Raw genomic sequence first — 18,664 nt, 5'->3', positions numbered from 1 at the left:
TTGTTTTGTTTTGTTTTTTAGATTCTATGTACAAGTGAAGTCATATAGTGTTTCTTTTCTCTGTCTGACTTATTTTGCTTAACATAATATAATGCCCTCGTGGTCCACTCATGTTGTTGCAAATGGCAAGATTTCATTCTTTTTTATGCCTGAATAATATTTCATTGTTTATATATATCACATTTTCATTATCCATTCATCTGTTGATGGACACTTGAGTTGCTTCCATATCTTGGCTGCAATGAACATAGGCGTGCAGATATCTTTCCAAGTTAGTGTTTTCATTTTCTCTGGATAAATACCCAGAAGTGGAAATGATGGACCATGTGGTAATTCTATTTTTTAAATTTATGAGGAACCTCCATACTGTTTTCCATAGTGACTGTGCCATTTCACATTCCCAATGCAATGGATTTCCTTTTCTCCACATCCTGGCCAAACTTGGTACCTCTTATCTTTTTGATAATACCAGTTTAATAGATGTGAGGTAATATAGTGTTTTTATTTGTAAGTCTCTGATGATTAGTGATATTGAGCACCTTTTCATGTACCTGTTGGCCACCTGCATATCTTCTTTGGAAAAATGTCTATTCAGATCTTCTGCCCATTTCTTAAATGGGCATAGGATTTTGTGTGCTTGTTTGATATTGTGTTGTATGAGTTCTTTATATAGTTTGGATATTAACCCTTTATTGGATCTATGATTTGCAAATTGTTTTTCCAATTCCATTGATGCCTTTTCATTCTGTGGCTGGTTTCTTTTACAGTGCAGAAGCTTTTTAGTTTGAAGTAGTCCCACTTGTTTATTTTTGCTTTTGTTGTCTTTGCTTTTGTTATCAAGTCCAGAAAATCATCACCAAGACTGATGTCACCACTTATATTTTCTTTTAGGAAAGGAGCTTAATGGTTTCAGACTTTACACTCAGGTCTTTAATCCATTTTCAGTTAATTTTTGTGTGTGGTGTAAGAAAGCGGTCCAGTTTCATTCTTTTCCATGTGGCTGTCCAGTTTTCCCAACACCATTTATTGAAGAGACTTTTCCCATTGTATATTCTTGGCTCCTTTATTGCAAATTAGTTGACCCTATGTGAGTGAGTTTGTTTCTGGGCTCTCTATTCTGTTATATTGATCTATGTATCTGTTTTTATGCCAATACTACACAGTTTTGATTACTATAGCTTTGTGACATAGTTTGAAGTCAGAGAGCATGATACCTCCAGCTTTGTTCTTCTTTCCCAAGATGTCTTTGGCTATTCAGTCTCTTTGACTCTATATAAATTTTAGGAATATTTGTTCTAGTTCTGTGAAAAATGCCATTGGAATTTTGATAGGGATTATTTGAATTGGTAGATCCCTTTGGGTAGAATGGACATTTTAACAATATCAATTCTTCCAATCCATGAGCATGGGCTATCTTCCTACTTATTTGTGCCTTCTTCCATTTCTTTCATCAATCCTGCGTTGGTGGTATAACAGTTAGCATAGCTGCCTTCCAATTTCTTTCGTCAATCTCATATAGTTTTCAGTGTACAGGTCTCTTATCTTCTGGGTTAAATTTATTCCTAGGTATCTTATTCTTTTTGATGCAGTTGGAAAAGAGACATTTTTCTTATTTTTTCTTTCTGAGAGTTCATTATTAGTGTATAGAAAGATGACAGATTTCTGTGTATTGATTTTGTATCCTACAATATTAGTGAACTCATTTTTTAGTTCCAACCACCAACTTCTTTATCTTGAGTGTACATATGAAGGTTGTGTGTTGGGGGAGGTGCAGCGTGTGAGGAAGGAAAGGAAAAGAATTACTCCCATTAGGAACTGGGGAGAGGAAAAACTGCCAGGAGGAAAAATTTAAGGGGACTTTCAAAATACAGTCAATTGGAGACATAAAAGGAAAGAATGGTTTGTGTTTTCATTCGGTAAGTATTCAATGGTTTAAACATTGTACAAGGACACTGTGTGCACATTTACTGAACTTAAACCCTAATGGGAAAGAACAAACAAATAAAATTACAGTTTATTTTTATGGATAAGCAGAAATGAGAAGGCCTTACTCATAGTGATGGAGATTGGTGGTAGGTCACAGGGGATAGATTTGGAGTCCTTATGCATAAGATGAAGTTAACATGTGAAGAGCAGTAGGATAGATACTTCCAGCAAGATCAAAGGCCATGAGGCAAGCAAGAGCTTTGTCTATGTGTGGAACTGAAAGTTCGGTTTTAGTGAACACAGAAAGAGTGGCCCATGATGAGTTGGTGAGCTGATGGGACCAGACCACAGATGACATTATAGATCATAGTCATGGTTACATACTTGGCTTCGTCTCTAATGAAATGGGAAGGCACTGCAGGGTTTTAAGTAAGGGAGTGGTATGATGCATTTATGTGTTAAAAATATCCCTCTGGTTGCCGTATGCAGAATACACTGGAATAAAGCAAGAATGGAAATTGAGAGATTAGAAAGGAAATGCTTCCAAGGTATTTTGAATGAAAGATTGATGGTGGCTCAGATGGGAGTTTGGGGAGTTCGAGAAGGGAATAGACTTGAAAGCAGATATGACAGGACTTGCTGATGAACTGGATGTGAGAGAATCTGCTTAATTTTGGTTTTGAAGCTGCCGGTTGCATTTACTGAAATGGGAACTTAGTCAGATAAAGAATTTGGAATTAACCATGTCAAGTTCCAGGGAGAAATTTAAAGGTGAGTCCAGTAGGAAGTAAGATATGCGAGCCTGGGGCTCAGAGGAGAGGTCTGGAAACATATTTGGGAGTTCTCAGCCTGCAGATGATTTACAGCCATAGGAATGGATGCAACCATGAAGGAGAGGGTCAATAAAAGAAATGTCCAGTGCTGGGAACCTCAATGTAGAGCAGCTTCAACATACAGCAAAGGAACATAATGGGCAACATCTCCAGCCTTTTCCAGAAGAGGAATACAGATTAAAGAAGAAGGAGCATTCCACAAAGGAGAGGCTGATTACATACATTGCATATGGCTAAGCGGTCAAATGAACACAATGAAGGTAAAAGTGACCACTGGTTTAGTAATATGGCGGGCGGTGGTGAGATTGTCAATGGATTGGGTCTAGGGTGGATGGAAGTCAGAGGGAGTGGAAAAAATATCCACCGTTTTTTTTTTTTTTTTTTTTAGAGAAATTTAGCTTAGAAGGAAACCTAAAAATGGCGTGGTTCTTCTGCTCCCATGTTTATCAGTTTATTTGTCTTAAGCAATTCCTGCATGTATTAGTTTCTTGTAGCTAGTCTGAGAAATTTCCACAAACTTGGCAACTTAAAACAACACAAAATTATCCTTTGATTGTTCTGAGGGCCAGAAGTCTGAAGTCAGTTTCACTGGGCCCAAATCAAGGTATTGGCATTTCGTGCTCCCTCTGGAGACTCCAGGGAAGAATCTATTCCTTGTCTCTTCTATCTTCAGGTGGCAGCTGGCATTCTTTGGTTTGTGGCCTCGTCACTTGTCTCTGCCTCTATGGGCACATTGCTGTTCTCCTCTTCTGTATGTGTCAACTCTCCTTCTGCCTCTTTCTCATAAGGATACTTGTGATTGCATTTATTTCAAGAGGATTGCCCCATCTCAAGATGCCTAACTTAATCATATCTGCAAAGATGACTTGGTTTCCTTAGAGGTGACATGTACAGGTTCCACGTACCTTTCAGGGCCATTATTTGGCTTACTATGCTGTACGACGTCACTAACGCATTCCTGAGATTCTGAAGTTATTTGTAGAGTTGATGATTTTTAAGTTTATCACACTTTTTATTCTGAGATTTCTTGTGATTTAGAAGCCTCTACTAAAATATTTAAATGTAATATGAAATGTAATATAAATATTAAATGTAATATTAAATGTCTTTTTCATAGACAAATCATGATTATTAACTTCTAATTAATATTTGAGACAATATATAAACATAACTTTCAAAAATGATTTCAACTAACAGCTAACAACGGGAATGGGCTTTTCTTATTAACATTGCCACTTTTGGGGGGGGTCAATCTTTATGAATTCTAAATAAATAAGAAGTGAATGATTAAAGTGAGTGAGACAGACACACAATACTGTGTGACTGTGTTGATCTCGGTGGTTCCAAATTTATTCCTACAGACATTATTCAAGACGAAAAGCTAAATTATTTTAGCCTTAGGTAATTTAATAAAATAATTTATGTGCGAATATCAATAGAGAACCATGAATTATACATGTGTGTGTGGTTTTAAACAGATCCACTTAAATGCCTATATTTGGTGTTAAATGTATGCAGAACTCTGTCTATGTTGTCCTTACATTTAGGCTCCCAACTACTCATCCTTTGGGATACAGTTATTTGGGATTTTCTCCAAGTAGCATTTCTTGCCTCATTCAAAATCATAATTCCCTGTGCCTGAATCTTACCTCGCCCTTCTCATGACTCTGTCTACCCCCCAAAGACTGTATCTTATTATTGCTGGATCCCCATGCACCTGGATTTTTTCCCCCCCTCTGGGCAGAGCTGGGTCCTGGCTACTTTGTCCTGTCCACCATTCTTGAGCAGAAGCACCAGCAGAGCTAAGGATCTGCCCAGATTCTCCCTTCACCAGGGCCTTCCCACCCTCCCCACCTCATCCCGCAGACACTCAAGAAAGTACATCTCAGCTGCAGCGTCCTTTTTAATTTAGCAGCCTTCAATCACAAGGACTTTTCACACAATAAAGACTAATTTTTAAACAATAGTCTTTTGTGTATGTACTGCTTTAAAAAAGCAAGTATCTCTCACTTTACTGGCTTTGTTGTGTGTGTGTTTTTTTAAAATTAGCTTGTTTTTGACAAATAATTCACAGATGTAAATGAATTCCACTGAAGCCCAATGCGCTCCTTTCCCCCAGGGCCTCATTCCTAAAACAATTTCCAGACCTTTAAGGAAATACTTTCAAACACTGAAATCAGGGAGAAAATATGACACAATACATATTCAAAGCCTGAACTCCCTTGAGCATTTACTCTTGGGGCCCTGGCCACAGCGCCACACCCTTCCCAGGCCTCTGAGAGGCAGCGGAGTGTGGGTGGCTAAGGCAGCCTCCTCTCTGGCTGCTGTGGGGCTTCAGGCCCAGCACACTGCAGACAGCGCCCTGCTCCCAATGTCTGAGCCCCAGTGCCCGAAACACAGCATATTAGCTGCAAGACATCGGGTAAATGGTTCAGCCTCTCGGGTTTCTCCCTTCGCTCATCCTTAAAACGACACCATTGAACGGAAGAGTCCACCTGCTAGATTGCTAACAACGTGCTAGGCATCGAAACCTGCTCTTCACATAGATCATCACTTCGTACTCTAAATGAAAATGTCGAACTCTTTCTGTTCTAAGATGGTTCAAAGGTGGAGTTTACCGGTGAGCCCGAGTTGGGAGGGACACAGATTTCCCAGACACTGCTTAGAAACTGTCTTTGCCTACTGTTTCCACACACACTTTTTCCATTTAAATAATTTCAAAAACCCTATTTTCAGAAACCATTTAGCTTCAAAGCTATTTGCTTTAATTGTAGCCAGAGACAAAGTAGAGCGAGGCCATTTTAGGTCAATGTGGCGCTGCCCGTACCAACACTTTAATCATCAAGCCCATCATTAGATGCGATGTACTCACCACTGGATGGAGTGGGGTTCCTGGAAACATAAATTGCATCTGCTGGGCAAGCATCGCTGCAGCAGTTTTTTGCTGGATCAAATTGTTCCTCCCATTAATTTCTAGTTGAGTTTTTAAATGTGTTGGAGGATGAAGATACTTGCAGTTTTCTCGTGAACAACGGCCCTGTAAAACGAATGTTTTGGTTTTAGGACTGTTAGGAGTAGTTTTCATCTACTGTCAACCATTTCACAATCGCTCCATGTAGACAAAGGCAAGGAACCCGTGTGTGAGTGTGGGCGTGTGCGCGTGTGCACGTGCACGCACCCTCCCGTTGGAACATAGAACAGACTTGGAACATACAAGGAGTGAATCAGGCATTAGGTGATTATCAATCTTGCTGAAACCTGTTCAGCAGAGAAGCTTCTTGAGATTTTTTTTTCTGTTGTTCTTTCTAGCGGATTCCCACTCTGACAACAGACTCTAAAGGAATGTGAGGGCTAGGAGGAAAGGCAGACCCTTAGCCTAGGCAGTGTGGAAGGCAAGCAGAGGAACGTATTTATCGGGACTTATCAAAAGGAGTCTTTGAACTTGCTCTGCATTGGTTTGTGCATGACCAAATATGAATAATCATGTACTGAGTGTGTGCAGTGGGGACAGTAATACTAATTCCTTGAAATGTGTGTTCCACATTGGCTGAAGATATCCCTAATTCAAATCATTAAAGGAGACGCAATGGAAGTATAGGAGTGGACATTTCTTAGTAATCGATGCATTAATGAAATCTCCAGGCATAAACTCAGATCATTACCTGCGGCTAATTTGTTTGGTACACAAAAGTGGTTACCCCATGGCCCTGCCCTGTTCCCATGACAACTGTATCAAATGTTGTGTCCGAAGAGTGCTTATGGCTAAAGTAACATTTGGATGTTAAAGTTGGCCCAACAACAACAACAAAAAATAATAATTGGGTGGCAGGTGTGCATAAAACCCGTCTTGGAGAGTAATCGCTGATGCAGGGTTCATACTGAGTTCCCAAGTTTCCAGAAGTACCGATCGAGACAATCATGTTAACGTGTGACTCATGCAATTTCTGGAGAAAGAAGGGCAAATACTCTTTTCTTCTTTACAAGAGCCAACTGGTATGAGTATTATCATTCCCTAAAGAATTAGTCTATTTGCAACCAAGAGAATATGGCTTTGTTTACCAGATATAAAAATAATTTTAAACAGCAAGCTTGGTGGATCTGGAGAAACAAATTTGTTTATAGTCATCCTAATTCTAAACATCTGGAGTTCTCACTCTGTCTCCCACTAATTCCGGCTGCACTTTTGGTTGTATTGGCTCCCTCTCCAGTCTGAACCTTTCCCCACCGCAGTGGAGAGGGGGCAGATGTCGGTCGTGGGCTCAGTCCTAGTGGTCTGTGGTCATCAACCAATGCTGTCCTCAGGCTCTACTATTAGCAGCATTAAAGGTTGTGTCACCCACTGAGTGTAGGACATAGTCAGGTACTGGGGACATCAGAGGGAATTGGTCACATTTCTGCTAATAAAATTCTGTAACAATGGTTATATGTCAGTGTGTCCCCTTGGTCTCAGGCTCATATTGTGAAGGTGTCATGCAGCTTCCTATGTGTGAAATTGCCATCCCCGGTCAACTATTGGAAGGTCTATTGTGAAGACAGATAGACTGAAACCACAATGAAAGAGAATGTAAATCAAAGTGGTCTAGGAATCCCTTTCTTTCTCTCTCCATCTCCTTTTGTTTGCAATTTTGGGGGATAGTTTTTATCCTCACTTCACTTCGCTCTTTGTTTTGTGATGTCCCAGGGTCCCTCCAGCCCTACCAACTTGCTTTAGGTTTCTCTTTGTTTATTTCCCTTTCTGTCCTCCTTGACAATTGCCTGCAAGTTTCTGTTTGCTAAAATCCAGTCCCGAAGAGGCATTCTTATCGGGCCAGCTCCTACAACACAGACGTGTGGCCAGTCTCTGGATTGGCTGCCTCTCTGCCAAGTGCCCACATACACTCCTATCATCTGTGATGGGAGGTGGTTCATGGGATACAGGACGTAGCTGCTGCCCATCGGCAGGGGTGGAGGCGGATTAAACAGAACGATATTTCTCGTACAGAAGAGAATGCACCTCAGGCTCCTCTGTGACAACCTCAATCCACACTCTTTCAGCACAATCATTTGACCTGGAGGCTGAGGTATACAGAGTACCTTTACAGGCCTGTGTGCACAGACATACGGCTGGGCCCAATGCGGGGGATTCGGGAAAGTAGAGTTCCATGGAATGGTGGAAGAATTTGTGACATGTCTACACTTCTACCAATTTGGCTCTTCGGTGTTGCTCATTCATCTAATTGTCCATTTGACCCACTGGTCTTCTAATGTAATCCTTTGTAGCTACATGTAAAAATTTCGATTAGGCTAGAAAAATATGGTTTTCTTGTAAATGCTATTATCTTTTGATAACAGCCAGGACACTTAAGGAATGGTATAAACCATTTTCAGCCAAGAGAACATGATTTACAACATCAAATTAGTAATTTATTGATGGGACCTTCTTTTTCATGAGAATTAATGTAATTTCCTAGTGTTCTCATTTACACATTCGGAATAAGGCGTATTATTGATCATCCACGTGCCAGGCAATTTATACACGGTTATCTCATTTTCCCCTTACAACAGCTATCATGATCCCCATCTTACAAAATAACAAAGGGGTTCACAAATAATTAAGGAACTTTCCCAAGGTCAGCTAATGGGTAAGTGGTAGAGCTGGATTCTAAATTCAGGTCTTCCTGACTCAATTACATCACTATACCAAGCTAGTTCTTGGCAATAGTTAAAATCTAGGAAAGATTAAAATCTAGTGTTATCCTTGATAAAATAACATGGGCACATATATATAATATAATAGTTAGAATGCATAACACAATTTAACATATAGTAAAATATATATGAGAATTTGGGAATAGAAAAGATTATTTGCCTTGGTCTATTCCTTGGTAGTGGTCTGTCCTTCGGTGGGGGGATAAAGAAATGGTTAAGCTCACAGGCTCTGGAGGCAGACTCCTAGGCACATAACTTGGTTCTGTCCCTCCTCACTGCATAACTTTGAGCAAATTACTTGAATTTTTTGTGCATCAGTTTTTTTAAATCTGTACAATAAAAACAATTGTGTTTTCCTCTAAGGGCTGTTGTGGGATTAAATAAATTAATATATGCACAAGGTTTAGAGGTACATCTTCCTGGTACATGGTAAGTGTTGAGTAAATGTTGTTAATATTACCAAAAAAGAGAAAATATTTACATATGGCATTTTATTTACAATAAGTATGGATCACATTTAATTGCACTGGCTTTTTGGTTCTTCTGTGGAGTAGAGTTTTACTTAAAAACTTGATGAAAGCTACTTAATTATGCTTATTCAAGTATTTTATATTTAAAATTATTTTCAGTTCTACAGGGTATTTCTGCAAGTACCCATACTTAAAGACACACCCCTGCACCGTAGTTCAATCTAGCGTAAATATTTTGAAGCGTGTTGCATCATGGATGTTTGGGGCATACTAACTCAAGAACTGAGAAAATCCAGGCAGAATCTTAGTAAAGGATCCTACAGGACTCTAAAATCCTAAAGGAAAAGCTACTGTCAAACCATAACGAGCTATTTGACACAGTAAACAATTTGTAAGGAAGTTTTTGTTAAGGCATACGATTCGTGGGATACGCATCATCGCACAAAAACTGTTGATTATCATAGCAAGTTGTCATAACCGAATGGGAGAGGGCAGCATGCAGAAATGTAAAGTGTCTTTGTTTGTCATTGTGAAACACAACAGAAGTGTCAAAAGTAGTATCTCCTGATTTTAGTCCAAGAAATAAAGATAAAAATGTCTTGGAAAAGTCTTCCTGTGGCCGCTAGGATGTTTTTTTGTTTTGTTTTGTTTTATTTCAACTCTTCCTCCTTTTTAGTTCTTGGTTAAACACTGTTTCTGGGGAAATGAGAGAGGTAGGGTGCAGCCTCTAGAGAAGGGGACCGTTCGGCTTCTGTGGGATGGAGATCCGAGGATGCCATTGCAGAATCTGTGTGAAGAGTCTTAGGGAAATCAACCTCAGGAGCCCAGGCAAGGGCAGGCAGATGGGCCCATAGGAGGGGCCGATGTGGGGATCAAAGCTCCTGAGACCTTAGCTTCAGGTCGTATGGAAACCATAAGTGGTCTGGATCACATTCACCATTGTTCTTCGTGTACTTTCAAGCTTGGGTCTCATTCATTCATTCAACAAATATTTATTGAGATCCTACTATGTGTGTGTCAGACATTGTGTTAGCACAACACCCTGCCTACCTTCCTAACGCCTGCAGTCTAGGGGTGAACAGGGGTACTAACCAAATAATGACACCCATAAATGTATAATTACAGATTGTGATACGTGTTCTGAGGAGAACGCTGAGACAGGAGAGTGGGAGATGGTCAAAATTGAGACAGGTGGGTCAGGGAAGGACGCTGAAGAAGTGACATTTACACTGAGACCCAAAGGATTTGAGAAGGAATGAGGCAGAGGAGTGAGTGGTGCCTGGTGTGTGTGTGTGTGTGTGTGTGTGTGTGTGTGTGTGTGTGTGTGTTGAGGGGAGAGAATACAAAAGGAGAACCAGAGGAAGAGAATGTGCAAGATGAATGCACATGGGGTGGGTGGGGGGCAAGGGGCTTGCATGGTTTCCCGAGGCTGGAGTACAGGAGCGGGTGTGGGTTGGAGCAGGAGTGAGAACCTTTACAAAACAGGCAGCAAATGGAGCCACATTAAGGGGTTTGAACTTCATTGCCCCAGAGTTTTTAAGCAGGAGAGTAGCGCCGTTTTATACTAGCTACATGCAGAATCTCACCGTGATTATTGCATTTTATACTTTTTGTTTACTACTTTAATTTTATTATAGTTTGCATTGTCTGGAGACAGCTTATTTTAAAAGAATAGCGGATTCCGACAGAGTCTACGTAGGGTTTGTGCAGTTTATTTTACCTTCACAATAATCTCTATTCCAGGAATATTTAGATTAAGGAGTAGCGAGTAAAAATTTCAAGCCGAATTAAGTTTATTAAAGTAAGTGACCGTGGAAGATTCTAATACAGAGTATCTGTGTTGATTCTCAACAGAATGGGGAAAGATGCTAAATAACTATAATCTGTAATTTGGCAGAACAACAGATTGGAGCCATCAGAATTACACGGCCATTACATTACATGGCGTGGGATCGAATAAACGCAGCCTTGGCTAAGAAAAGATTTCAGAATCAGGTCGGTGTGGGGGAGGGGGGAAAGTGTAACTGGAAAATGAGATTTTCTAAATGCTTATTTTAAAACAAGTAATTTTTAGAATCTTTTTCTAATATGCTCCTAATTGAAAAAGTCAATTAAAATATGGAAGCCAAAAAGAAAACAGATTAATTAGGAGATTGTTAAAGGGATTAACAATAGGAGTTTTTGCCCACAGGAATAGCTCACAGAACACGTCCCATTAGTTTTCCATGGGAGAGCTATGGATTTTATATATAACAATTCAAACAGTTACGAGGTTCCCTACGGTACATATCACTTGGCAATAATTGGAATCGTGTCTTGGTGTGGGCTGAGCCACGGATCCGCAGACTCTAAAAAGATCCTTTTCGGGGGGAATCATTCCAGGGGAGGTTCGGGAAACACAGTCTGACCTACTGAATTCTGCCTCTCCCAGTTGGGTCCTGGCCACACCCTGCTTTCAGCACATGGTGGTATTTTCCAGCGAGCGGCCAGCTGTAGAATGGCAAGGGCTGACTAACCATCGAGGGGAGACGGCATGTGCTCTGAGACTGGCCTGCGGGGACACTCTGAGTCCAGGGGTCTGCCTTGGACCCCAAGGCTGGCCGTGAGAGAGGCTCTCGGATTCCCTTGCATTCCACCCGCGTGAGGGTAGCTTAACGGAACCCTGATGTGACGACAGATTCTCGTCCTGGAGTGACACTCCTGAGACCTGTTCTGTCTCGGAAACCCTTTTGGAGGAGCCGTTTGAACTAGTGGTAAAGGGAACAGACTCTTTCCTGAACTACTTTGGCCCCGAATCCAGCGTTGCTCTTCTTGCCACGGGGCTTGGTGGCCTCCAGTCGCCACATCCGCAAAACAGACATAACAATAGTTCTACCTCTAGACTTTCAGTAAAGATTATGAGTTGATGCCTGTAAAGTGTGCGAACAGTTTCTGGCACCTAGTAAGCCCTCCGTAAGTTTTTGATATGATTACTCTTATTATTTTCAGCCTCATCCTCACCCTTATCATTACTATTACTGTTAACACCGTCATTGCACAGTAGATAAAGATAAATGGAATTAAAAACAACTTCGCTAATCCTACTTTCGTCTCTCCATCCCTTGCTTCTCTCTGGCCTGTCTCCCAAGCTCTTTAACCCTTGGTTATTCTTGTTGTCACAGAACAATGGCCAACACAGGCCATTTCTGTCTTCAGAAGAGCCTCAGATCTGTTTTTCTTTGGTATTTTTCCTGCTGAAACTTGCCAGGGCTGATTGACATGGCATGACTAATCTAGAATCAAAAGCAAATATGCATTATAGTGGGAAAATCCTGACATTCTGGTTGTGGCTTCATCCCCAAATGGCTATACTAACTTTTACAAATCATCATAATGGTCTGTGTCTCCATTTTTTCATCTGTTCAAATGGGGGCCATCGTATTCCCATATCTCAACCCCTTCTGATGGTTGTGACAGCTGGAGAGCTAGCAGAAGTTGCTCTGGAAACATCGTAATTTTCTATGCATTGTCTATTCCACATCTATTTCCTCTCGAATGTCCCTAATCTAGTGAAAGGGGACAACTACGTACAGCAACAGTTACAGTAAAGAGTGACACCAGGGACTTCTGTTGGCAACAGCTCCAACGTGTTCGAGAACAGTTGAGAAGTCTATGTGACAGACAAGGCATGAGATGCGCCAACAGAAGTGGCAAATTAAGTCAAGCTGATTAAGTCTAGGAGGATTTATTAAGTACCTACAGTGGTACACAGCTTGAAAGTGAGAAATTCAGTCAGACCACCGTTTGGTTCTTGTGCATAGAAGATGTCCAGCAGACGTTTCCAAGTGACTGAACTGGCCTGACGACCCACCCGCCGCCTCCGTTTCCCTACAATTTCAGACCCTCTCAAGGTTTTTTCAAAGTGGGGAAAAATAAAGGTCTTCATTGATATTTATATTGGGCCATCATTTTTATGGGTCACTGTCAGGTGGCAAGAGGCTGAGTTTAACATTTGGCCTAAACCCTTTTCTTCCTTCTGCAGCACATTTCCGGAAGGATATGGGCAAGTAAAAGTGTAGGGGAATAAAACGGTTATTCACATCAGGGCCTAATTTATAACGTTAACTATGCGGCTGAAATAGCTGTACTCTAAGGCAAGTGACAGATTAGGCTTTTAAGCTTCTTTTGAATTTAAATAAACTAATTGAACCACATGAGCTCCTTGTATTATTAGTTCCAACTACATAATAGAGCAAATAAAATACAACCACATAAGGACTTTGGAATTAGAGGAAACTGAATTCAGGGAATCGCTACAAGCAAATGATAACCAGAACTTTCATCAAAATGAGCAGTTGCCCAGATCATCAATATTATGAATGAATTTAAAATAAGTACTTTCTGTTTATTAGTGATTTAGTTCAATTTGTATTACAATCTACCTTTTGTGGTCCATATATGCACTTCTCTTTTGGTAAAGAGCATAAAACATTGCCCTTATTAAAGACAGATTAAAAAGGGAATATTTATGATCTGATCTTCTCTTTTCTAGGGAGTGTTCCTTTATCTCTCGCTCCCACAGTATGGAGGAAACGTGTGGGAAGATAGAAGGAAGGCTGGAGAAAGTAGCCAGATGGGGAAACGAGGGAAAATCACAAATGCTGATAGGCAGCTACCAACACCTCCAATTTTACCCGCCTTTGCACAGCTACGAGCTGGGAGGAGCTGGGAGGAGGAGGGGGAATGAGGAGGCCTGAATCTCACTGGGTAGATGGCTGGCCCAAGTAAAGGTGGTAATGGTAGCATTTTCTTTCCAGAAACTGGCATTGCCTGTCATTCCACTGCTGTACCGGTGGGGTGATATTCAGAGCTCTCCCCCAGTGCTAATGCTTTTTACCTTCCTTAGAGAGTGCTTCAAATGCTTCTGAGTCTTCCCCTCTTTAGATATGCATTGAGGACCTTTTATTATGAATAGAGGGCTGGGAAGACCTTAGGGCCATCCCCAGTGTCTCGTCAATAGACTTGTGACTCAGGCTCCATTATGCCAGTGCAACTGCCCTGTTCTTTGTTTGTATTTTTAATTTTTCAATGGAAGTATAATTAACATACAGTGTTATATTAGTTTCAGGTGGACAGTGTAGTGATTCAACAATTTGATACCTACTTAGTGCTCTTAATCCCCCTTATCTATTTCACCCATCACCCCACTCACCTCCCCTCTGGCAATCACCAGTCTGTTCTCTGTATTCAAGAATCTGTTTCTTGTTTGTCGCTTTTTTTCTTTCTGCCTTTGTTTTGTTTCTTGACTTCCACATATCGGTGAAATCATACCCTATTTGTTTTCCTCTGACTTACTTTACATGGCATTTTCCCCTCTCAGTACATCCATGTTGTTGCAAATGGCGAGATGTCATTCTTTTTTTACGGCTCAGTAATAGTCCATTACACATAGACACATCTTCTTCACCCATTCATCTATGGATGGACACTTGGGCTGCTTCCATATCTTGGCTACTATAAATAATGCTGCAACGAACACAGGGGTGCATTTATCTTTTTGAATTCATGTATTTGCTTTCTTTGGGCAAAAACCCAGTAGTAGAATTATTGGATCATATGGTAATTCTGTTTTTAATTTTGGGGGGAACCTCCATACAGTTTTCCACAGTGGCTGTTCCAGTTTGCATTCTCACCAACAGTACAAGAGGGTTCCTTTTCTCCACGTCCTAACCAACACCTGTTGTTTCTTGTGCTTTTGATTTTAGCTATTCTGACAGGTGTGAGGTGACAGTTCATTGTTGTTTTGATTTGCACTTCCCTGAGGATGACTGGTGTTGAGCATCTTTTCGTGTGTCTGTTGGCCATCTGGATGTCTTCTATGGAAAAAATACCTATTCAGGTCCTCTGCTCATTTCTTAAATTGGATGATGATGATAATGATTATTATTAGTTTGGTGTTGAGTTCTGTAAGTTCCTTATATATTTTGGATATTAACTCCGTATTGGATGCATCGTTATTTACAAATATCTTGTCCCATTCAGTAGGTTGCTTTTTTTGTTTTGTTGATGGTTTCCTTCATTGTGACAACTGCCTTATTCCTTCAAGCACTATTGTTAAGTGCCATTAAGACCTAATTTTGTGGGGCACCTGGGTGGCTCAGTCAGTTAAGCATCCGACTTCAGCTCAGGTCATGATCTCATGGCCTATGAGTTCCAGCCCTGCTTTGGGCTCTGTGCTGACAGCTCAGAGCCTGGAGCCTACTTCGGATTCTATGTCTCCGTCTTTCTCTGCCCTTCCCCTGCTTGCTCTCTCTCTCTCTCTCTCTCTCTCTCTCTCTCTCTCTCTCTCTCAGATAAACAAACATTAAAGAAAAAGTCAGAAAAAGACCGAATTTTGTAACCATTTTAAGTAGGCAAAACATAAAAAGTGATGAACGAGGAAGAGAGACAAAGAGGGTTATTTGTTTGTAGCTTGCCATTTCAAAGCACGTTGAAATTTTTATTTTCTTAAATGGATTTTGGTTGCCTGTGCAGTTTTAGTTTTCTGGTACCATTTTTGTCATGTATTTGGAAAGAGCTGTTTGTCAGTTTTAATTAAGGAGCCACACCCTGTTTTTACTGGTCTTTTCAGTTCATATGCTAACTGAAAATGTGCCAATTAAGAGACATCAATGAGACTAAAAACTGCCCCTGTGTTCTCGAGAGATTTAAGGAAACTAATATCTGGGCATCAGATGCCTTATTTGAAAATTATTTTGTTTAATTGGAAGATAACTGTCTTTTGTCACAGAGGTACATTGGTTAGTGTGAACTGTGATAAAATATCAACATAACACAAAACCAGTCTAGTGGTTGTTTAATTCCATGGTGTTTAGATAGGCTAACGTGTATTACCATGGCCATGGGTGAAACAGAAGCTGTATGAAATATTAATATCACAGCAGTAGCATTTTTCCTGTGGGGAAGGGCACACCTTTCTAGTCTATTTATTATACCTCTCCTGCAAATACCTGCAGTACAGGGACTCTTAGAGAGAGTGCACATTATCCAATGATTGCCCTTTTTTCTTTTTGATAAATCTTCTCGAGCCCCTTCTATGTGCCAAGCCCTGTGATATGAAATGGGCGACTAACACGAGTGACCCATGCCCTGACAGGAGGAATTCAGGGGTGCTGTGTGGACATACTGTAGGGAGCCCCAACTAGTTTAGGGCCCAGGGATCGCTCTAAAGGAAGGGACATTTCACATCTAAACTAAGATCTTTATCAGATTCTCTAGTTGGATGTATGTGGAAGGGGCAAATTAAAACAAGCCAGACTAATTCACAACCACTCTGTGGGAGTTACATTCCTGAGGCCTTAGAAAGGCCTTCGAGCAGCACCTGGAGCAAAGTAAATGCTCAGTAAACACTGGCTGCCATTTTTATCAGCAATTCCAGAGGCTGGCCAGTTTTTAAAAATAAGTGACATCTATCCAAAGGCATAAAACGTTATTATACATCTTCATTTTCCTACAGACTTTTCCAGTCTGATTTGTAAAGTGAGTAGTGAATCACCTACCCCCCCTCGGAGGCCTTCCTGGAATTCAGACACAAAGAGACCATCAGCCCTAATGGCTGATGTTTAGGGGGTATGCTCCTGTATAGCTGTGCTATTTATCAAAATACTGGAAGTCCTTCTGTCCCAGTTTAAAAAGCAGCTGCTGTCCCGCCGCTGTTCACTACTCTGGTCACTCCAGCCACCCCCCCAATCCTAGCACCTCCCCCCACCACCGTGCCTGCCCCCCCCCCCCCATCCCAGCAATGGAAGTGTTAAATCCTGCACAGCAGGGGGCCTCCCTGAGCCAGCTCTGGTGCCACTGACTGGTGGCTACCCACCTGGGAGGTATTTATTTTAAAATATCTCGCATATCACACCTGATTATAAATATACTTGTGACAAAGCTGGAGTGCCCTGGTTGCTGGTATTCGGGCTGGGAGGGCTGCCAGGAGGAGGTGGGGGCGGGGTGGGTGAGGAATGGTCTGAGCCTAGGGAAGCGGTGGGCAGCAAGGGAAGATGAGAAAAGACAGCAGGGGAAAGAGGAAGATTGGGGGAAGAAGCCGTGGAAGAAGATGGGAAAGCTAGGGGGCCCTTTCAAGAGTGCGTTCGTTTTTAGCAACACAAGCAGAGAACACTTCTCTCGGGCTGGTCTGCGTTACTTGGTGGCGGGGGACCGGCCTGCGAGCCAAACTGCAGCAGAAGGAAGCGGCACTTTGTTCAGAAAAAAAAAAAAAAACAAAACCGCCTGGGCAGGTGTAGGCATAGCGGCTTGTCCACAGGTGTGGGGCTTCTCCAGGCTGTGCCCTGCGGGCAGAGCCACATGCCTCCGTTCCTTTATTCACTCGACAAACATTTTGTAGAGCATCTGCTCTATGCCAGAAGCTGGGCTGGAATTACACACAGGGTACTAAGACGTGGTCCCACCCTCCATAAAAATAGCTGAGGCTTATATAACAGCGTGCGCGCGTATCATGCACCAGGCAGCTTTTCGTAGATTACATTCTAATCTTCAATACAAGATCTGAACAGAGGTGCTGTTCATGTTCTCATCTTCTGGGATGAAACGGAGGCCCAGAGGGGTAAATAACTTCCCAAGGTCACACAGGGAGTAATGGCAGAGCTGGGCGACCAAGGCCGCTCTCTGCAGAGCCACTATTAGGAAACTTGAAGTCCAATAGAAACATTTGTATCACACCTTCAAAAGCATTCTTGAGACCCAGTAGCTTCTTACAGCTTCATAACATTCTTGTGATCTGGCCCCCTAATTTAAAGGTAAGGAAAATAAAGGAGGTTTGAAGGTACTATCCAACGCCGGGTCAGAGTCAGCCAGGACTAAATTCTGGTCCCAAGTTACTAAAAAGTGTGCCCTCTCCACTGTCCCTGGAGGTCAGTGGAAGAACTACGGTTAACAGTTTTTTGGCCCAACATACGAGAGCTGTGTTTAGGACAGAATTAGCAGCCTCGTGTGGCAATGGACATTAGGGAGGTGACACTGGATGGTCAATGTTACAGGGTACATTGTGTCATCCCAGAAGGGTACATTGATGTCTTAAGCCCCTGTACCTAGAATGTGACTTTATTTGGAGATAGGGTCTTTACAGAGGTAATTAGGTTACGATGAGGTCATCAGGGTGGGCCGTACCCCACTTAGACTAGCATCCTTATGAGAAGGAGAAATTCAGACACAGAGAGACACATGCACAGGGGGAAGATGATGCAGACACAGGGAGAAGTCGGCCATCTCTAAGCCAAGGAGCATCTGAAATGACCAGAAGCTGGGAGAGAGACCTGGAAGAGATCCTTCCCTAGTTCTTCAGAGGAAGCATGGCCCTGCCACGCATCAAGGACATGCTCCTCGATTTCAGACTTGTAGCCTCCAAAACTGTGACAGAATACATCTCTGTTATTCTAAGCCACCTATTTGGGGTACTTGGTTGAGCGGTCTGAGCAAACTAATACGGTCACCCCTAAGAAATGCTAGATTATGTAGTGTGTCATGAGACCTGAGCCTTTACCAGCAAAACACCCTGCTATCTCCTAACACAAAGATTCGGGTCTGTAAATGTGTCTTCTAACTTTTTTTCATGAACTCGGCTAACAAGATCTTCTTGCCTGATCAAAAATGAACTGTAACAACTCCTAAATCCTTCCCAAGCACAATGATTTTCTACAAGTCAACCTAGCCAGCTTAAATGCTATCAGATTTTTCACATGGAAGATTTAATAGGAG

The 18,664-nt window shown here is 41.7% G+C and overlaps 1 protein-coding gene across 6 annotated transcripts in view; it reads right to left on the bottom strand.

Moving 5' to 3' along the window:
- MBNL2 (muscleblind like splicing regulator 2) overlaps positions 1-18,664 on the bottom strand; it is a 158,607-nt gene that overhangs the window by 50,685 nt on the left and 89,258 nt on the right. For all 6 annotated transcript variants that reach the window (XM_011280623.4, XM_011280633.4, XM_011280630.4 and 3 more), the window contains exon 3: positions 5,632-5,796. In XM_011280623.4, the coding sequence (XP_011278925.1) occupies positions 5,632-5,796 (165 nt within the window). The remainder of the gene's footprint in view (positions 1-5,631; positions 5,797-18,664) is intronic.

This window comes from Felis catus, chromosome A1 (genome assembly GCF_018350175.1).
Source record: "Felis catus isolate Fca126 chromosome A1, F.catus_Fca126_mat1.0, whole genome shotgun sequence".
NCBI classification, from domain to species: domain Eukaryota; kingdom Metazoa; phylum Chordata; class Mammalia; order Carnivora; family Felidae; genus Felis; species Felis catus.
Note: the sequence above shows the minus strand (reverse complement) of the source record. Positions and strands in the feature narration are given on the sequence as shown.